General features: G+C 43.7%; 1 protein-coding gene across 4 annotated transcripts in view; it reads left to right on the top strand.

The window, feature by feature from the left end:
• The window catches only part of FAM135B (family with sequence similarity 135 member B), a 366,985-nt gene that overhangs the window by 99,266 nt on the left and 245,465 nt on the right, over nt 1-22,254 (top strand). For 2 of the 4 annotated variants that reach the window (XM_030937787.1, XM_030937788.1), the window contains exon 2: nt 21,799-21,894. In XM_030937787.1, the coding sequence (XP_030793647.1) occupies nt 21,818-21,894 (77 nt within the window). In that variant the 5' untranslated portion in view covers nt 21,799-21,817. Of the gene's footprint in view, nt 1-21,796; nt 21,895-22,254 lie in introns of those variants that run through there. The other 2 variants (XM_010364503.1, XM_010364504.1) reach the window with 2 other exon arrangements.

Raw genomic sequence — 22,254 nt, forward strand, 5'->3', positions numbered from 1 at the left:
AGACGGGCGGATCACGAGGTCAGGAGATCGAGACCATCCTGGCTAACACGGTGAAACCCCGTCTCTACTAAAAACTGCAAAAAACTAGCCGGGCGAGGTGGCGGGCGCCTGTAGTCCCAGCTACTCGGGAGGCTGAGGCAGGAGAATGGCGTGAACCCGGGAGGCGGAGCTTGCAGTGAGCTGAGATCCGGCCACTGCACTCCAGCCTGTGTGACAGAGCGAGACTCCGTCTCAAAAAAAAAAAAAAAAAAAAAAAAAAAAAAGAGAATGAGAACCAAGTAAAAGGGATTTCTCCTTATAAAACCATCAGATCTCCTGGGACTTATTCACTACCATGAGAACAGTATGGGGGAAACTGCCCCCATGATTCAATTATCTCCCACCGGGTCCCTCCCACAACACATAGGAGTTATGGGAACTACAATTCAAGATGAGATTTGGGTGGGGACATGCCAGACGATATCAGACACCTGGTTAAATGTGAATTTTAGACAAACAAAAATGCTTAAGATTTTTGAGTACGAGTATGTCCCCAAATATTCCATTATTTGTCATATTTTTATATGCTAAGTCTGGCAATCCCAAATGGTGAACAAGATAAACAAGGTTCATTCTAGTGGGTGTTTGCATGCATTAAACATAAATACATAAGCACATATACATGTGCAAAGCAGATAAGTACGATAGGGCATCCTTATTCTGCCCGCTACTTCCTAGGCCCTTTAACTACTTTAGGGCTGACTTATTCAGGAAGTGAAGTTCCAGAAGAGGGTAAGAGAGAAGGACTTGATTTCGGTTCCTTTTGTGGTGGTAAAATACACATAACACAAACACAATTGGATTCATTTTAAAGTGAATGATTCAGTGGCTTTCAGCATATCCACAATATTGTCCAACTATCACCACTATGTAGTCTGAAAATATTTCATCATCTCAGAAGGATATCTTATTTTCATGAGCAGTCGCTCCTCATTCCCCCCTTTTCCCCAAGCCCCTGTCTGCTCCCTGTATGGATTTGTTTTGGTTGGGATATCTATTATGAATGAAATCATACAGTGTTTGTCCTTTTCTGTTTGGCATCTTTCACTTAGCATAATTTTGCAAGGCTCATCTGTGTTGCAGCATGTATTAAAACTTCACACTTTTGATGGCTGAATAATATTCCACTGCACGAATATACCACATTTTGATTTATCCATTTATCAGTTGATGGCCATTTCCTTCATTGCTGCCACTTGTCTATTGTGAATAATGCCGCTACGAACATTTATTTGTGTAAAAGTTTTTGTTTGAACAATGGTTTCACTTCTCTTGTGTATACATGCCCAGGGTGGAATTGCTGGCATGTGGTAGGTTTAAGTGTGGTAATTCTAGGTTTAATTCATTGAGGTACTATCAAACTGATTTCCATATTGACTGTTGCATCATTCCATATTCCCACCAACAATGTACAAGGGCTCTGATTTTACATTCTTGTCAGCACTTGTTATTTTCCATTTAAATTATGGCCATCCTAGTGGCTATGAAGTGATATCTCATTGTGTGTGTGTGTTATATGTGAATAGACCTTATTTTTTAGAGCAGTTTTAGGTTCACATCAAAATAGAATGGAAGATACAGAGATTTCCCATTTACCCCCTGACTCCATACATGTATGACCGTTCTATCAAGATATCTCAGAGGGGGTATATATATATATATATGTAACAACAAATAGACCTACATTGACACATCATTATCACCCAAAGTCCACAGTTCACACTGGGATACACTAGTGTTGTTGAAAACTAACATTATATGGATTTGAGCAGAAGTGTTGACATATACTAACCATTATAATACCTTACTGAGTACTTTCACTGCCCTGAAAATCCTCTGTCCTCTGCCTGTTCACTGCTTCCTATTCCTTAAATCCTTGGCCACCACTCATCTTCTTACTGTCTAGGTCGTTCCATCTTCTAGAACATCATACAGTTGAAATCATATGGTACGTAGCATTTTCAGATTGGCGTTTTTTCAGTCGGTAATGTGCATGTAAGGTGCCTCCATGCCGCGACATGGCTTGATAGCTCATTTATTCTTAGTGCTGAATAATACTCCATTGTCAGGATACACAGTGGTTTATTATTCATTCTCCCACTGAAGGATATTTGAGTTTCTTCTGAGTTTTGGTAGTTATGAATAAGCTGCTGTAAACATCTGTTTGCAGGTTTTTGTACAGACGTGTTTTCAACTGCTTTGGGTAGATACTGAGGAGCACAATTACTGGATCTTATGGTAAGAGTATGTTTCATTTTGCACAAAACTGTCAAAATGTCTTCCAAAGTGGCTGTACCCTTTTGCATTCCCACCAGCAGTGAATGAGTTTCTCTTACTCCACATGTTTGCCAGCATTTGATATTGTTGGTCTCCTGGATTTTGGCCCTTCTAATAGACGTGTAGTGGGGTCTCATTGTTGTTTTCATTTGCATTTTCCTGGTGACGTGTGATGTGGAACATCTTTTCATATGCTTATTTGCCATCTGTGTGTCTTTTTGTGTTGAGGGGTTTGTTAAGGTCTCGGCCCATTTTATAATCGGGATATCTCATTGTGGTTTTAATTTGCATTCCCCTCATGACTAATGATGTTGAGCCTCTTGTCATGTACTTGTTGGCCATTTGCATATCCTCTTAGGAGAACTTCAATTTTATTTAAAGGGTGATAGGAAGCCAGTGGGAGTTTGTAACCAGAGAATTGTATGATATGATTTTCATATTAATAGACCCTCTAGCTTCTGGGTAGAGGATGGAGGAGGCAGGGAGACCACTAGTAAAGGTATTTTAGGAGTAGGGAGAGAGATGACTGGGACTTGAGAGTAAGTGGTTCATGATTCTGTGATTATTCTCTCTGGCACTGGTACCTGGGTACACCATGCCACCCATGAACCTTAGTAATTCCCTCTGTGGAACTGGGTAATAACAACGCTGTGTCTGTGATTAAGTGGGACTATGACTTTGGAGAACCTACTCTGGGTGTGGCACATAGCAGGAGTTCCAAGAAATAGGAGTCCCCTCCCTCAGCACTTGTAGGATAGGCTGGTCTCAAAGTCCAATGGGAGAACCTGAGGTTCTGGACTCATTGCTGTTAGGTCATCTTCTTTCTGCTGGTCTGGAGTGAATGAGCAAAAGGAGAAAAGAGAGGAAGTTTGGGTGGAGAGGTGGGTTTATCTGAACTACATTTGCTTCTTTCTCTGTATCTCTGCTGGGTGGACTCCTTGTCATCTCAAATCCACACAGCACTAGGAGGCGTGTGTAGTGCTGGAAGGAGGTGGCTGCAGGTGGCTGCAGGGAGGTGCTAATCTTGTGAGACCTGGACCCAGTTCAGGTGTTTTCTCTTTAGAGCCAGGACTTAAGAAGTCTGACCTGCTCTCACCTCTTCTCTCCCTACTCAGTCAACTTGATAGTACTTGGCTGGTCTGTGCAACTATAATGTTAATTACCATCATTTAGTGAACTGCCATTTTTCCTTAATTTCCAAATACGAAATAACACTTTGTATATGAATACATATGTCAGGTTAAATGTGAGATAAGTTTCACAGATACTCAGCTTTTGTAGGGCTTGGGTCCAGGGGGCAGTCCCCATGTCCCTCTATTCCTTCAAGAGATGAAGAAATGATAGGACCCCTGTATGATCCTGTGGCAGGCTTTCTGTATAGGCCCCGTAGAGCATTCATTGTAGTGTGTGATCATTATCTCTTGTCATACTTCCCTGTCTTGAACTCCCATCTCATTCATTCCTGTCTCCCTAATACCGAGTTTGGCTGTTGACACATGCTTGGCCTTTCATTAATACTAAGATTTGCTCAATGATTGAATGAAGCAGTGGTCTCATCATGACCAGGGAGATGGTTGTCTGAGCAGCCTTTGCTGAGTGAGATATTGATAAAGGAAGATTGTTTTAAAAAGTTAAAAAGCATAAGTTCATGATTAATTCATGCTAAAAAATAGGTTGTGCCTTGTCATTGGATAAAGTTTAATATCTAGGTCAGTATAAAGTGTCCTACTTCAAATTCATTCTATACCACAGTTGAAGGCAACTCCTAGAATCCCTAATGCTGTTGGGACTTTCTTCTTCCTCCATTCTTTTCTTCCAGCCCTCCAAGGCTCGGGCACAACTTGGGCCCGTGTCTTCCAAGAGCTCATCAACTCCTTCTTTTCACTGGCTAGGGGCATTGTAACTCAGTTTTTTCTGAACCATCAATACCTTTATCACTTTATTACCTGATGGCTTGAGGGAACTGAGGCTGTCTCCTTCTCTCCTTCAGCATCAATTTTCTTCCACAAAAACATGGATATTTTCATGATGATATGTGAGGTGGTTGTTGATTGTTTGTTTGTTGTTTGTTTGTTTGTTTTTTGAGATGGAGTTTCGCTCTTGTTGCCTAGGCTGGAGTGCCATGGCGTGATCTCGGCTAATTGCAACCTCCACCTCCCAGGTTCAAGCGATTCTCCTGCCTCAGCCTCCCGAGTAGCTGAGATTACAGGCATGCACCACCATACCCAGCTAATTTTTTATTTTTGGTAGAGTCGGGGTTTCACCATCTCAGGCTGGTCTCGAACTCCTGACCTCAGGTGATCCACCTGCCTCAAGCTCCCAAAGGGCTGGAATTACAGGCATGAGCCACATGGCTGGCTAGGTTAGGTTTTGAAGATAAAATGAAATAAAATGTTGAAGTACCCAGTATCATATTTGTTCTGAAACTCGGGCCTGTTTCCTTCTGTGTGTCCTTTGTCCCTTTTGCTTTATTTTGTTATTGTTTTTGTTTCTTTGAACTCACTCTGTCACCCAGGCCGGTGTGCACTGGTGCTGTCTCAGCTCACTGCAACCTCTGCCTCCTGGGTTCAAGTGATTCTCCTGCCTCAACCTCCGGAGTAGCTGGAATTGCAGGCACCCACCACCACGCCTGGCTAATTTTTGTATTTTTTTAGTAGACACAGGGTTTCACCGTGTTGGCAAGGCTGGTCTAGAACTTCTGACCTCAAGCAATCCACCCGTCTCAGCCTCCCAAAGTGCTGGGATTACAGGCATGAGCCACCTCACCAGGCCCCTTTTGCTTTAAATATGTCCTTTCTCAATGTTCAACTCCTCAATCCTGTAATTTCTTCAAGACTGGGCTCAACGTTTACCTTTAGTTCAATTGGCAAATATTTATGGAGTGCTGTGTCAGGGTTGAGCCCTGTGCTGTCCCCTGGGATTACAGCATGCCATGGACAAATGATGGGTGGCTTTCCTGGAGGTGATATTCTGAGAGAGGACTTGGAAATCAAGTAGGTAATTCCATGGAGTGGTTGATACTCTAAATACCATAAAACAGTGATATGCTGGAGAACAACTGAGAAGAGAGAAGAGGCTACTTGAGGAAATGGCATTGGAGCAGAGATCAGTAGGGAAAATTGAGGAGCAGCTCTAAGTAGTTGTCAGAAAGGCCCTTTGAGGCAAGGGGATGGTCCAGGCCAAAAACCTCAGGCATATATCTGAGCTGGGGGAAATGGAGTGAGGAGCAGTAAGGAGGGTTGTTTGCTGGGGCATCTTAGGGGAAGGGGGTCATCTACATAGAGCTGGGAAGCAGGTTATATCGAACTGCGTTGGCCGATGTGAGGGCATGAAGCTCATTAACTGAGGGGATGAGAGGTCGCTGCAGGATGACATGATTGGAGGTACTTCTAAGAAAGGTCTCCCATCGCCTCTGCTGCTGAGTGGAGAAGGGATTGTGGAGGGAGGGGAAGAAGAGAAGCAGAGATGCAGTGTGGGGGCTTGTGTCCTCCAGGTGGTGAGACTTGGAGTCAGGTGGTGACCAATTGCTAGCCCCTAAACAGATTTCGGAACTAAAAACGTCAGGGCTTTCTAAAGCCTGTGGTTCCTTCCATGGCTCCATCTCTCCCTTCTCTAAACCACTCATATATTCACACACACATACTCACACACATGTACACACACACACACACTCTCTCTCTCTCTCTGTCTCTCAATTTACTTGGCAGAAAACCAAATGTCTCTGCTATGCTTGGGAGCAGGTAGTCTTACCCCTATCACAGCCTGTGACCTATTACAGTAGAGCCTCTGCCAGTCTGGGTTCCCGAGTCACTGGAGTCTGGTCATTGCAACTCTTCCTTTCTGCACAAGTCCCCAGGCTGTACTCTGGAAGCCAGGCACATAATAGGCCCCTAATATATCTATTTAGAAAATGGGTAAATAAATAAATAATGGGTAAATAAATAAATAAATAAATGGAACCTATAGGGGCCTAGGTTACCACTAGGCAACCACTAGCCACCCAGATTAAAGGGGAGGGAGTGGTGTTAGGTGTATAACACCCTTGATGGGTTCAGTCACTTTGGGTTGGCCCGGTCCATTGCAAGTCAGACGTCAAGCTAATCCTGCATGCAGTGAGTGGAATGGTATCAATGCAGACAGCTATGCTATGCACTGGACATCCAGCTGTGTGGGAGCTGAGACCGTGTCCATGTGGCTCATTTCTGTGTCTACAGCTCCTAGAATAGTGCCTTAGGCATCCTGACCAGGCAGGGCACATTGGCTGTATAGACAATGAAGGTGGACATTCCAAAACAGGGGAGAACAGGATGAACTTAGAGCATGAGAAGGCTTAACAGAGGAGGGGAACCTCTGGGTAGCAGGAAAAGATTCAGAGGGAGGAAGCAGGTGCCAGGACAATGAGCACCAAAGGGAATGGAAACCAAGACAGAGAATGGGCGTGGTCTCCTTTGTCAAACATAAGGAACCCAGTTTGATTGGAGCGGTGTTTATATAGCAATGGTCAGGGGAGGAGGAAGAAACAAACCAACAAATGTATCTATTACCTTTTAAGAATAAAAAATCAGAATGTCAAGAAGAATCATGCAGAGATTAAGTCACAGAGATTGCCTTCCTTAACATCAATTGCCTCTCACACCCAAAAAAACGATGTTCTTTGATGGCTTCTCATGTTGAGTTTTGAAGATTAAATGAAAGAAGCATTGAAGTATCCAGTATCATGGTGTTTAAGGTTTTGCCTCTGTGATTTCCTCTCCCCTTTATTCTAACACTCCCATTCTCATTTTTATGTAAATTATGAATAGAAATAACTGGGAAAACAGAAACAGAGCAGAATTCTTGGGATCCCACCAACCTCTACATCAGCTATCATGCATCTATTCCCTCTGTGCCAGATGGCACTTAGGTCTCCTTAATCCCTAACCTTTCCCCGCTAGACATGTGTGTTTTTACAGATAAGGAAAACTGACCACATTAAGCTACTGACCTCCAGTTTGCACAGAAATACACATTGCATTTGGGATTTGAACCAAAGCATGTCTGGATTTAAAGACTCTCAGTTGAAGGTCCAAGAAAATGTGAGGACACTGGGTACCTCTGGGCATCAGAGCTCCTGGGCCTGAACCTCAGGAATCATCTGAGGAGCTGGAGGAGATCGTCAACCTCACTGACATGTAGATAAGTAGTTGACAGTGCAGAAAGGGACACTTTTGAGGTTGGGAATAATGGAGATACTCTACAGTCATTCAAATGAATGAACTTTGTTGAGCCTGGGATTTGATCTGGCCCCTTTTCCAGTGGATGTGTCCAGGCCAGATCTATGCCTACCATCACTCCTGTTTCCATCTCTGCATCCATCTTCTGTCCTCTAGGTTTCCTCTCCATCATCCTGGGGTAACTTCTTGCCAGCAAGATTATACCTGCAGGGCAGGTTTTGAAGGAAAGGTTCAATATGAAATAAACCCTGTTCATTCATTATAAGTGAGGGAGTCAGGTATTTCTAACTCTGCATGAAAGGGTTATTTTTTTTCTAAATTGCAATTCATTGAGTGTCTATTGCCATCACAATAGGATGTTAAGAATAGTAGCAGCTACTCTGAGTGTTCTCTGGGTGCCAGATGCCACACTATGCACTTTGTGTATAAAATTCCTTGGTTTTTCATAATTATCCTGTGCAGAGCCCCTATACACAGATGAGAAAACTGAGAAATAAAGCCACCACACAAAAGCAGGGATTAATAAAGAACAGGACTAGTGACCATGAAAGTTTTGTGCCAAACTTTGCCCTTTGCTGTGCACTGAGCTGCCTCTCCATGTCCTGCTGTGGTTTACTCACCCCAAACCCTCCATATCCCTGTGAGACTATGAGCCAACCACTGAACCCTCAAGAGAGGCCTTCCCAGTGAGATTCACACCCCTAGCTGTAGCCCTGGAGAAAGAGGAGCCCCTCAGGAGGACTGATATTAAGCAGAGCACAGGGAAGACTGATTACCCTGGTTCCTCTGGTTCCCAAGAAATTTTAGAAACCATTGTTGAAGACCATCCTTAAGGTCCTCTGTATCTTGATATCTTGTCTCTACTTGGTTTTCCATTTTGGCTGGGAGGAGGGCAGGCCTTGGAGTGCGTGAGAAGGTTGGGAATGGAGGCTTGCACATCTTGTGGGTGGTCAGTGTGGGAACACGGTGACGCGGGCTGAGTCATGGCTGCACTTGTGAAGCTAATGACAGATGCTAAACAAAATTGGATCCCAAACCATCGTGACCAGGGCACAGATAGCGTGTCTGAAATGCCAACCTTGACTCATGTGTGGGAGCCTCGCATCTCGCGTTCACCTCCTCTCCTGTTTATGTTGTGGCATCAGGAAGGATAAATAGAGGACTCATCTGTGGTTGAGACACCACCCGTTACTGCATCCTTCCCCCGACGCTGGTTCCTCTGTGGGATGCTCTCAGGCAAGATGGATTGTACACACCTCCCTCCTCTCCTCAGTGGACATATGCAGAGGACAAAAGGAACTCAAAGATGCATTCAAAATAAGACGGGTATAATTCTATCAGTCTTAACGTCCTGAGTAGGAGCGGATTCCAAGTGCCCAAAAAAACTTTGATCAGAAAGAAGAGTAATGACCTTATTCAGTCATTCATATGTGCATTTTCTCTTATGTTTGTTTAGTCTTTCATTCCTTCTCCTGTTTGTCCCACAAATGTTATTCCATACCTGTTCTCTACCATGTTTCTTGCTAGACTCCGTGGCTGTCCTTCATTTTATGGCACTCACAGCCTAACTTGAAAATAGAGATACTTGCAGAGCACCACCTATTCAGGGCTATTTTGAAATGCACAAGGCAAGGTTGGGGGCTTGTGTTAGGGAGGGCAGTGGCATGGTTGTTCAGGGAGGGCAGTGGCATGGTTGTTCAGGGAGGGCTTCCTGGAAAAGCTAGACTGGACATTTAAGGATGGGGAGCTTGTCAGGCAGAGAGGTGCAAGGTGGGCCCTCCGGTGGAGATAATAGCTTGAACAAAGGTATAATAAAACCATGTTTAGAGGTAATGGAGCACTTTGATCAGAGTATTTTGAGAGGCTATGTTTGGGGCGGTGGTGATATAGCGAGGGAAGAAGGACCTAGAGTTTGAAGCACCTGTTTCATGCTAAGAATTTAGATTATGCTCAGGTTAAATATGCATCAGTGCTGCACGTGAAAGAGGACTGGGTCTGTTTAGCAGAGTCATGCAGAGCTCATACTCTAAGGACCCAGATGCCTCAGGTCATGGTTTTTCTCTCAGATGGTTGTGCAACAGCCCCCAAACAATGCACGTGTTCTGTGTGTGTGTGTGTGTGTGTGTGTGTGTGTGTTTGTGTTTTGTTGCTCCAATATGAGGGCCTGAGCTCTGTGATCTCTGAGCTTCCTGTAAGATCTAAAGTTCTGAGACTCTGATGTTAACCATTTCCCCATATCTGCATGGTAAGAGGAAGGAAGTGGATATAACTGAGGTTCATCAGTGTCTCGGAACTTACAGGAAGATCTAAAGTTAGATTTTGTTGTCACTTTTTTTTCAACCTCTTGGGGTTCTTTCTATGATCAGATGAAATCATGGATGTAAAAACTTTGACTACCAAGAATTTAAAGATCAATGGGCTACAAATCTGGAGACGGGGTCCTGAGGACATTTGTTCTGTGATTATGGGCAAAGCACTCCCTTTTCTGGGCCTCAAATGTCATATCTGTGTAAGGAGTGGGTGGACAAAGTGGTGGTAGGGACCACTGGATCACTATGCTTTGATGCATGAGGTACCAAAACCTATATAGTGGCCGGGTGTGGTGGCTCACATCTGTAATCCCAGCACTTTGGGAAACTGAGGCGGGCAGATCACCCGAGGCCAGGAGTTTGAGACCAGCCTGGCCAACATGGCAAAACCCCATCTCTACTAAAAATACAAAAACTAGCCAGGCATGGTGGCAGGCACCTGGAATCCCAGCTGCTCGGAGGCTGAGGCAGGAGAATCGCTTAAACCCAGGAGGCGGAGGTTGCAGTGAGCCAAGACCGCACCACTACGCATCAACCTGGGTGGCAGAGTAAGACTGTCTCAAAAAAAAGAAAGAAAGAAAGAAAAGAAAAGAAGAAAGAAACCTATATAGTGCTACTGACCCTAAAGGGTTCACTACAGAGACACCATTCACCACTGATACTAAGCCTGCTGATGCCTTCATGTGATTCAACGTGAATTGGGTGCGGTCCACTGCCATTCGGCAGATGAAATGCTCTTGAAATATTTATGGTCATTAATGAATGCAGAACCTTAAAATTAGATGGTGTGATATTCATAGACTCTCAAGACTGTCAGGAAGCATAGAGGATGTCTACTCAAGGCTCAATCCCAAAGCAGAAATCCTGTCTTCAACTCCTGGGGCAGACTTGGCATCTGCGACGTTCTTCCACAGACAAGGAATCAGTGCCTTTCAGGAAAGGTGTATTCACTATCAGGTTATGTCTATCATTGCATTGAAACCTCCCCCAACCTCAATGAATGTGAGGTGCTATTCTTACCTGCCTGAATTAAGTTTCTTGAGGAGGAGAGATGCAACTTCTGTTTCCCTCAGGACTCAGAGAAAATGGGAACCTACATCTGAATCCAGCCTCATTGGCTGTGGGCTCAGTATCCAGTATGCTTCCCCTAAGCTTGGAGTCCTGGTATCTGGGCCCTGGACATTGCCTATGTCTTTGCCTAGCAACTCAGCTTCATCCAGGTTATCCTGTGGTTCACTCCAGGCTGGATTTCTTCGGATATTTAAGCTTATCTTTGTTAAGCAAAATTTTTATTGCACAACATACATATATTTTATTGTTATTATTAGTTATTCTAATATTAACATTATCCACTATATATTGAAAAGCCATAATGTTGCTGAAAAAAATAAACATTTATGTTGATCTTCCCAAAAGTAAATCACTACCAAGTAGACAGACATTACTATAGTAGGATTACAGATGTGGAAAATGAGGGCACTAAAATTTGATTAGGGTAACCCATAGAATGGTCAGAATGTGAACCAGATTTGGCAGCCCTGAAGCCCCTGCCCTTTCTATTATTTGACATTGCCTCTCCAAAAAAAGAACTTGGAGACAGTATGCTCCTTGTTGTATGTGCTTATGTACACACACACACTTAGGATTCTGTTTGTGTGCATGTATTTCAGTAGGTGGAAAGAGAGATAAATTGCCACTCACTGTGGTCACATGTTTAACTTCTCAGTGAGTGTCACCAGAGTTTCCAGCATTGGCAGAAAGGGAGAAGGCTTCATGCCTGAGAGCTACAAATAGTGATGGCATTGGCTGCTGCTCCCTTAATAGAGCTTCCTCATCTTTGGTACTTCAAGCCCTCTGCCTGAGTTTATGAGTCAGTTATCTTTTTATGAGATTGTGAAAACTTATGTGCCTGCTTGCCTGAATTTTAAAATGCTGCCTAAGATAAGGGGGACATAGAATCCCAAAGAAAACAGGAACTTGGCATTGTGTGGGATGCTTCTATTTGCACTGTCTTCAGATGTGAAAAAAAATAAGCAAACATACACAGCCAGTTTTGATTTCTATATTGAAGGAAAGAAAATACTTTTAAACATTCAGGGGGTGAATGCCTGGGGCTGCATTTTCTATGGTGGGTGAGGGTCAGAGATGTGATTTCTGGCCTCCCCTCTGCTCCTAATCAGCAGGGGGGCCCTGAAGAACCTCAGAGTTGGCAAGGGTGTAGGTAACTCATTCGTGGAAGGGGATTATCATTCCTCTCCTGCAGTTGCCACAGAACTATTTTTAGGTTTACTTCTTTATCATACTAGCTTATACTTATTAAGCATTAATCATATGCCAGACTCCCAAAAACTTTCATTTGGGGAAACTGAGACACAGAGAGATTAAGTTCTTGCTCCAAGATTGCACAGCTGCTGAGGGAGTGGCCTCTGTATTGCTTGGACTGGCCAGGTCCCAGAAGGCTGACCTGGTGGGTCTCAGCCACCACCAGTAGGTGCGCCTGCCTGCTTTGTGCATCTTTATTTCGGGGTATTTATCCTTGTGGACCACAGTTGTGACTTGACTTCCTTTGCTCAGGTCCTATCTGTGTCTTCCAATGGCTCAGATTGGAAGGTCGATGGCTCAGATTTCCTGTGTCCCTGGTGCTGTGAGAAGTTGGCCCCTATTCTGCATGTGAATGGTGAGGCTTAAAGATGTTGTGTGACTTGTCCAAGTTTCCACACAGAGGTGAGACCCAAGATTGGGAGTCAAATGTTGATGAGATGCTCTTACAGCAAGAAAGAGTGCTTAGGGGATCCTCCCTTCTTAATGAAGAAGCGCCAGTTTTCCATCTCTAGTAAGATTATTTGCCTGGAACACTGAGCAGATTTTCCCTGCAGTGATCATGCCGGGCAACAAACTGAAGTTATTACCTTGCTAGAATGGCTGTGTGGAGTAAATCCCCTGGGGAGAAGGACATCACTGAATGCAGATACATGCTTTGGAGAGTAATTTCTGCTGCTTCTCTTGGACCCTACAGAGAAAGCAGCACATTCTGACAGGGTAATCTGTGTTTGAGTGTGGCTATCCCAAGAACTTGCTAGGTCATGTGTGCTCTGGTATCCTGCTATGATTTCTGCCAAAACTCATATTAAGATTTCATTGTTACTAGCAGTGTTGAAATGTGGAGCCTTTAAGAGATAAATAGATTAATGGTGTTATAGAGGGAGTGGGTTAGTTATCTCCAGACTGGGTTTGTTATGAAAGGGAGTTTAGTCCAGTTTCGTCTCTCTGTCTTGAGTGTTCTCTTGTGCCTTCAGTCCTTCTACCATGGACAGGGGAATACCAGACGCTGTGCTCTTGGACTTCCCAATCTCCAGAACCATGAGCCAAATAACTTTCTGTTCTTAATAAATTATTCAATCTGTGGTATTCTGTTATAGCAGCAGAAAACAGACTAAGATAGATCCCTTCTCTATCCTCACAATATTCCTCTGTACATGAGAGATCTCTTCCCGAGCCTTTCCCATCGATACTGTAATTCTATGATACACAGTCATTTGAGAACATTAATGTTGTTTTCCCTTTTCATAAAGTAAATGCTGATGTATATTAAGATTAAATTATTATTTTCATTTAATCTTTCAAAGACCATATACTCTGAAGATTGAAGTTTTAAAGAAAAATTGCATTGAAAGGAAAACACATTTGTAAAATAATTTTTTCCCAAACAAAATCTAATGAGGTATTGGAGTTATGATATTTCTTCAAAACAGTTTTAATATTTTATCCAACATTCTCAGAGGCAACTGAGACTGCTCTAGTACATTTTTAAAAATGTAAATAACTAATTAAACATTTTTATATATTGTGATGAAAAGTGCAAACATTTACTCGGGCCTCTACAAATGCCAGAACCTCTAAAGTTAAGATGGGGGCCTAGTTCTTTAGGTCTGGATATGAGGGACCTTTTGAATTTCTGCCAACTGTGTTGAAGGTGGAAATAAAAATAGTGATTGCTAGTGATGATGAGTGATTGACAGTTTTGTAGGCAATGACTGAAGTTCTTTATGTATGTGATTATCTTTAATCCTCAGTGCCACCCTAATGCATTGATGTTCTCTCTGGTACTTATACAGAGATGGAATCTTTGAAAGATCACATGTTGTAGAACTAAAGGAAATAGATTAAAGCTCAGTTTTGGCATGGGAGGGAGGATAAAGCATTGTACCTGGAGAATTAAGAAGTTGATGGAGTGTACAATGCCTCTTGAATCTTGCCAAGGGCCAGAGAAACCACTGAAAACTTTTGAGATATGCAGATCATGAGCTTCTTGGTGCTCAAGATAGGCCACTTCAGTGAGAGGTGGAGAATGCACAGAAGGTGATGAAGCTGGAGCAGAGAGAGGCGCATGGAAGAGGTGGGAATAATCAGGAAAGAGAATAGTGATCAGCATTCCTAGGGTGGTGGCTTTAGAGATGGAGATAATGATAGTGAGAACTAACAACTAATTGTCTTTGTGAGGAAAGGAGAAGAAGGACTGGGCCCTGGGCCAGGTGCAATGGTTCATGCCTGTAATCCTAGCACTTTGGGAGGCTGAGGTGGGCAGATCACGTGGGGTCAGCAGTTCGAGACCAGTCTGGCCCACACAGTGAAACCCTGTCTCTACTAAAAATACAAAAATTAGCCAGAAATCACTTGAACCTACGAGGCAGAAGTTGCAGTGAGCCGAGATTGTGCCACCTCACTCCAGCTTAGGCAACAGAGTGAGTCTCCATTTCAAAACAAAATAAAACAAACAAAAAAAGAAGGACTGAAGGCTGAACCCAGTTGATGCCCAGACAACCGGGTAAGTGACAACAGTCTTCCACAATTTTGAGGTCTCTCCAGATTCCTTTAATGCAAGAGGGAATGCCATCTCCATGTCCTGTTGCTGGGAGAAAGACCTGCAGGTCACAATTTTGGAACAGAGAAGACAGACTTTCCCCCATCCCCACCATGTTGCTTAGTTTTGAATGTCTTTGAATACACCATTTTGGATAATAATGATGAAAAACTGGAGGGAAACCAACACACATGCAGAAAGAAAAGGCTCAGTGAAATATGATGACAGTAAAAAGAAAATTCAAAATGAAACACTCATACAATTAACTAGATGTATTAACATTTATTCTTGGTGGCTTCAACTTTATGTGTTATGGAAGGGCTGGGTCTGACGTCTGTTGTCAACCTTCTGTGTTACGTGTTGGGGATAAAGATCTATTTGTTGTTTTACAGAGGATGAGACTGAGGTTTATGGAGTTTTTTAACTTTAAGTAGATTGTAATGTTGATATCTGGATCCTGGCTGGTCTATCCCAAAACCTGACCTACATATACACATACACACACACACAGACACACATACACACACACACACAGAGAGAGAGAGAGAGAGAGAGAGAGAGAGACAGACAGACAGACGGACAGACTATGGAGGCTCCATTCCAGGTGCCATGTAGACTTTGCATTTTACATGGTAGTTTATAAATCTAGACAATTTTTGTAACTCTAAAAGAAGAGGAATTTGATTTTTGACAAAATAATCAGCTCATATTTCTTCTCAGAGGTGATTTCTTGTCCTCATTCAGCCACACAAATGGGACATAGATGCATTCTGCTCAGCTATGATTTACAAGCACAGTTTTTCTGCCAGAGCTGGCGTTAGAGGCAGATGCAGCAGTGGGATCAGATGTTAGCCTTTGTGTTCCTAGATCCTGTCTTGGAGTCTGATAAGGAGATCTGAGTGTAGGACTCAATAATCTGGGTTTTTGTTGTTGTTGTTGTTGTTGTTAATTTTCCCAGGTTGTTCTTTTGTGGGAGGTTCTTGGAACGAATATTGGGGAAAGCTGGTTCACCCAGGGTGTGGTTGCTGATATGCTGTGGATGGAGATCTGAATCGTGTCCTGCCCTCCTCCTAAGCATGATGCATGTTGGCACCTCTCAGTGCACTCATCACTGTGTATCCTCAGTCGAACTCAGTCTGACAGAGGTGGAGAAAGGGCTTTCTTGGACAGCCCCTTTTTGGATACCTCTAATGACAAAGAACTTGCTTTATCTGCCATAACCAATATCACTGTTTCAACTCTTAGATGTTTTTGGTCTTATTTTCTGTTGCTTTGTTTTCCTTGCTGAATTCTGTTCCTCTTTCATACTCACACTCTGGCCCAGAGTCTGTTGTCTGATGTTACCATTTATTCCTTAATTCCATAGTATTTGTGAACTTCTGCTGTTTACCAGATGCCAGGTTGGGCGTGGAGTGCTCAGAAATTCATAAACAGACAATGACTCCTTTTTAGGGACTTAGAGCCCAGTCGTCTCCTTCTTAAGGAAGAAAAGTAACATGCTATGTTTCTAAAATATTTTTCTGTGCTCTAACAATATCCTATTGACAATGAGAACATTTTTAATACTTTACAAAAGTTAGTTTAATTAGTTACCATTCTGTATCATCCTCTGAGGTAGGTGTTTCCCTCCAGGTACAGATGCAGAAGCCTGGACTCAAAGAGATGAAGTCATGTCCTAGTCAACCTATTAAGTGGCAGAAATCAAATCTGAACGGAGGTTCTGTGACATCACCTTCTGGTTCTCTGGTCTACCCTCTGCCTCTTTTGTTCCTCATCAATCAAATACAAACATGGCCTGCTTAGGGTAATGAGATCTTAGAATCTTGTGGACAAAGGGGAATTTAATTGTTGTTTAAACTCAAGGCAGGGGCTTTCCTGGAAAAGTGGGACCTCGTCATTTGTCTGCACACTCCCAGTGATGAGGGAGTTCATTGCTTCGTAACGTAGACTGGTCCATTGTTGGGCAGCTGGGGTGGCTAGAAAGCTCCCAGGAGAGGGCAGGTCAATTAGGGGCACTTGATCAAGATGTTTTTTAGTGAATGAAAACCAAACAAAGCTGTAATTTCACTGCATTTTCTTTTACCCTGTCTCCTAGTTCTGTCTTCTGTAACAAAGCTAAACATAGCATGCATGTATTGAAAGTTTATCACATGCCAGTCTCTATTTTGAGTGCCTTATGTATGTTAATAGTTTTAATTATTGCAATACTCCAGGAAGTAGGTATTATTATTATCCTCACTTAACAAACAAGGAAAAAGAGGCCCAGGAAGATAATAATGACTCCAAGGTCACCCAGGGCCATTGAGACCCAGGAGTCTTGTTCTGGAGCCTGTATGGATATTGTTTTAGAGACCCAGGAGTCTTGTTCTGGAGCCTGTATGGATATTGTTTTAGAGACCCAGGAGTCTTGTTCTGGAGCCTGTATGGATATTGTTTTAGAGACCCAGGAGTCTTGTTCTGGAGCCTGTATGGATATTGTTTTAGAGACCCAGGAGTCTTGTTCTGGAGCCTGTATGGATATTGTTTTAGAGACCCAGGAGTCTTGTTCTGGAGCCTGTATGGATATTGTTTTAGAGACCCAGGAGTCTTGTTCTGGAGCCTGTATGGATATTGTTTTAGAGACAGGCTGTTCTCTCCACTGTCCACAAGGAAGGCTAATCTGATGATGCCTGTGTTAATCTCTAGACATAGGCTTCAGGGGCCTTCCTGTTCTGCCCCCCTCTCCATCCTCTTCTCTAGGTATGTTTGCCTAAATGTGGTGTACCAGGGGCAAGCTGTCTGCACACAGGTGTAAGCTGTGGGTGCTGCTGCCTGAGTGAGGACCAGGCAGTAACCAGGGGCCCAGGGAGATTACACAGTGAAGGGCAGTACCAAGGGCAGGTGTGTCGACTTCAGGTGAGCTGAGGTTGAGATGACCTGCTGAGGTTACTCTCTTCACTTTCTGAACAGAAGAGATATGCACTGATGGCCCTGGACTGAGGCATGGCAAAGGCCTCCTCATTCAGAAGCCAGCCTTCCCAGGGAGGCCGTACGTGAGTGCCAAAGACCCAGGTCCCCCCTCTTCCTAAGCTGTCATCACTGGCATGTGATTGTCACTGAATCACCCTTTCCCAGTCCCTGAGCATCATGAGGGCAAGGTCTGCTCGTAAGCTCCGTATGCTTTAGAGTGCCACAGTGCCTGGACACACAGCTTTCAGGAAGTGCAGTTTGAAGGTGAGCTTTTCAGAGTCACACCAAATGCAGCAGAATGACTGAGTTCACTAGAATGGTGGGTGGTGCTGGTTGTAGTAGGAAGCTAGTGCAGAAAAGATGTCTGTGGTGTGTGTGCAGATGGTGCCTGTGTGTTTTGGGTTGGGTATGTTGTTGTGTGTATGGTACATGTTCATGTTCGGGGTGAGTGCTGGGTTTTCTGATGTTTTGGGGGGAGGTTCTTGGAACAAATATTGAGGAAAACTGGTCTACCCAAGGTGTGGTTGCTGATGTGCTGGGGACAGAGATCTGAATCATGTCCTCTCCTCCTCATGAGCATGACGTATGCTGACACTTCTCACTGCACTCATCACGATGCATTCTCAGAACCTTGCCCCTCAGCTCAGTCCTACAGAGGCAGAGAACGGGCTTTCCTGGACAGTCTTTTCAGCACCCAGTGTGTGCTGGGTATGTGTCATGGGCATCTTGTGTGTGTGATGAAGATTTGTGTGTGTGTGTGTGTTATATCAATGCACATTGTATGTATCTGTGTGTTTGTGTGTATGAGTGTGATGTGTGTGTTGGGTATGTGTCATGTGTCTATTGTGTGCATATGTTGTAAGTATGTTCCAGAAATATGCCAAACAGTATATTTGACATTTTGAATACTGTCTCCCTACTGATCATGAAGACACTTTTATAGGGTAGGTACTCTTACTCTTCACCTCTTAGCAATGAGGGACAGAGAAGTTAACGAATGGGCCCAAGGTCATGCAGCTCACAAGAAACCAAGTTAACTCAGGTCTGGTTAATGCTAAAATCCTTGTCTTTAGGCCAGTGGTTCTCAAATTAGTGTTTGCACCTAAATTCCCTGGAGAACTTGTGAAAACACAGATCCCTGAACCTCACCCCTGGAGTTTCTGACTGAGTAGGTCTGGCATGGGACTCAATACTTGCTTTTCATAACAAAATGTTGCTGATACCACTGGTCTGAGGACCACACCTGAAAACCACTGCTGTGATACCTTCCCATTAATCCTCAGATGGAAAGAGAAGGGGAGAAGGTTGGGACCAAGGCAAATGGCTCTAGATTACTGACCACAAAGTGGGCCAAGGATGTTACCAGCAAAATCAACACAGAGTTTTAAAAGTATTTTACATGGGGTGGGGCACAGTGGCTCATGCCTGTAATCCCAGTACTTTGGGAGGCCGAGGTGGGCGGATCACGAGATCAGGAGATCGAGATCATCCTGGCTAATACAGTGAAACCCCGTCTCTACTAAAAATACAAAGAATTAGCCAGGTGTGGTGGCGGGTACCTGTAGTCCCAGTTACATGGGAGGCTGAGGCAGAATGGAGTTAACTGGGGAGAAGGAGCTTGCAGTGAGCCAAGATAGAGCCACTGCACTCCAGCCTGGGTGACAGTGCGAGACTCCATCTCAAAAAACAAAAACAAAAACAAAACAAAACAAACAAAAAAACAAAACTATTTTACATGGAACTCATCTTCCTCACTGCATTATGGGTGTTTGGTTATAATGCCTAACATGCTGTTTTAAAGGAAAAGGCAGCTTCCCACCAAGAAACTGTGTCTGCATTTACAAGTTCCAGAACTCTATCCCATTTGTCCTGAACAAGAGCATGGTATGGTGCATCTTTCAAGGAGAAAAGAATGTTCTGTGTGGTATTCTCCATGCATTAAATATTTTCTTTTCAATATTAACTCTGTCCCAAAACATGGTCCCAGCCATTCTGCCAGTAAGTGCAGGAGCTGGAAAACTCAGGCTCCTGGGTAGGCACTCTGCCTGCACAGCACCACTGTCTGTGTGGCTCAGGGTCAATAGCACCCATACAGAGGGCTTTTGAGGATTGTGTGAAGTCATGCATGGAACCCCCATCAGTGTGTAGTATATGGTAGGCTGGCACTATTGGGGTTCATTGTTCCTGCTCTCTCTTCGTCTCTCTTTCTATATACTCTCCTCCCCAGGATCAGAGATCAGGAGAGGGACCAGGGATAATAGAAAGCTGACAACTCCAAGAAAGGAGTCAGATGGTTTTACCAGCTCTGAGGTTTTGGAGGATTCAGACTGAGTGGGGTGATGAGAAAATGAGGACAATGCAGCTGTTGACATTTAATGTGATTATGGAGGGAAGCACAGTGTGGCTTCCATTTGCTTGCCCCTCCATCCGACTTTGACTGGAAATGACTTGGGATTAAAATTGAACCTCGGGTTCTGACCTTGACTGGCTCCGGTGTGTTGGGCAGGGTCAGGGTGCACCTCCATGGCTCTTCATTGGGGAAATGGGCTTTTGGCACAGTTTGTGAGCCAGGCCTTTCCATGTTTGCCAGATTGAAATTCTGTCTTGCAGAATTTATAGAGGTTGGTTCTAAGGATTTTAATTTGGTATGCAGCCTTATGAATCCCTGGAAGTGTTGCCTGGATGAAACATTTGCCTGAGCTGAAATGCAGTTAAGGTCCAGTTAATCCCTCCTGCTCTTATCTGTGGGATCTGGCCTAGCCTGACCCTGTTAACTGCAGTGAAGTTGCGCTCTGAACCACAAGAATGGTCTGGTCCCTGAGGCATCTGGGGGCAGAAAGAGGGGCTTTGGAAGGAGATCCAAGTTGAATCACAACTTGCCAGGTGACAGACCCACGTATTCCTTTCCTTTCCCCTCTCCTCCTTTTCTCCCTTCCCAGAGGTCATACCAGGTCTTGAGATCCTGCTAGGTGCCAGGTATATTGCAAGTCGTTACCTCTTATTCTATCAGGAGTCTACTCAGTAGCTTGCGTCATCCCTGTTATGCATGGTAGTAAGCAGGCTTGGAGAATGGGAGGATCTTACCAAAGGCCACACCACCAGCACATTCCAGAGTTAGAAAGTGGCTCCAGGTCAGAGCTTCTCTGGTCCTTTTTTCTTGCATGCAAAATGGGGCAAGAATAATACAAAATTCTTGTTGGAATAAATCAGGCAACTTACATGGAATACTTTATGCAACACCAAGAATATAGTAGGTGCTCAGTACAAGTAAACTTCTTTCCCTTTCATCACATTTCTGATATCTAGATGCTTTGATATTCTCAGAAAACCCAGCCTGCTTTTAAATGTACCTCTTGGCTTATTTCTCATCCCAGACTTGGACTGTTTTAATGTTTTTTTTCCTCCCATCTTTTCCATTCAACCCTCTTGTTACTGACCCCCAGTAACAACTAATTGGAAAATTAGCAACCTGTCAAGTTGGGTTAAACATCTACCTGGCAGCAGCACCCACATGCTCTATGTGCCATGCTTGATATTGCTCCAGCCACCTTTAGTCTTTAAAGACTGCATTTATAACATCAATTATAAAATCATTTTAAATTATTATTATCAGTGGTAGCTACAACTTATTGAGTATTTACTACACAAATGACCATGCAAAGTGCTCAATGTGGCATATTTATTTTCTCTTCCCACCATCTATCAAAGTTATGTGCTATTACCAGTCCTCACGTTACAGATGAGAACACTGAAGATGAGGGAAGTTCAGTGACTTGCTCAAGGTCACACAGCTGAAAAGTGGTAGAGCAGGGATTCTTGTGCCTTTGGCCATGAAGGATGTGCTCTTGGCCAGGATGTTGTTGTCTCCACGGTACTAACAGATCGGAAAGGGCAGGGGACCAGCTCAGCTTTGGAGTTAGGACACCTGGGTCTGCCTCCTGGCCCTTCCAGGTAGAAGCTGTGACAGTAGGCATGTCATTTTGTCTCTCCGTGTCTTCTTCCATAAAAGGAACCCTGAGTGGTGACGTTCAGTGGACACATGCTACTCCTGTTGGTCCTGTTGGTCAGATTGGTTTCCTGTTGTAAAAGCCAGATTCTCTCTGAGTGGCTGATGTGATCTCAAGCTGTTAATTTCTTTCTTGTTTTTCAGGTAATGAGCCAAAAAGATCATGTCTGAAATACAAGGAACGGTTGAGTTTTCTGTAGAGCTACATAAATTTTATAATGTGGATCTCTTTCAGAGAGGGTAAGTATGCTTTACAGTTTGTATTTCTGTGTGTGTGTATCTGTGTGTGTGTGTGTATGTTTGTTTCTTTCCATGGAAGAAAGTGGAGGTGGGGAAGTCAGATTGTAGGAAATTTGGTACTAATGAGGAAAAGATTTTCATTGTGTTTTCCTGCCAAGTCAAAAATCCAAACCTTTATTGCATCTGAAAATAAACCACATATTGACAGAGACTAGAAAGTGCTAATTCATCTCCTCCCTCCTGCACTCCGTTCTGCCTACTCTCTTCTCAGTGGCTCTTTCTATTAAATATGTCAGTTTTAAAGGGAAGTGAATTGACGGAAAATGAAGCTTGCCCGTGTAGCTGTGGTAAAAAGGAGTC

This window comes from Rhinopithecus roxellana, chromosome 9 (genome assembly GCF_007565055.1).
Source record: "Rhinopithecus roxellana isolate Shanxi Qingling chromosome 9, ASM756505v1, whole genome shotgun sequence".
In the NCBI taxonomy this organism is placed as follows: domain Eukaryota; kingdom Metazoa; phylum Chordata; class Mammalia; order Primates; family Cercopithecidae; genus Rhinopithecus; species Rhinopithecus roxellana.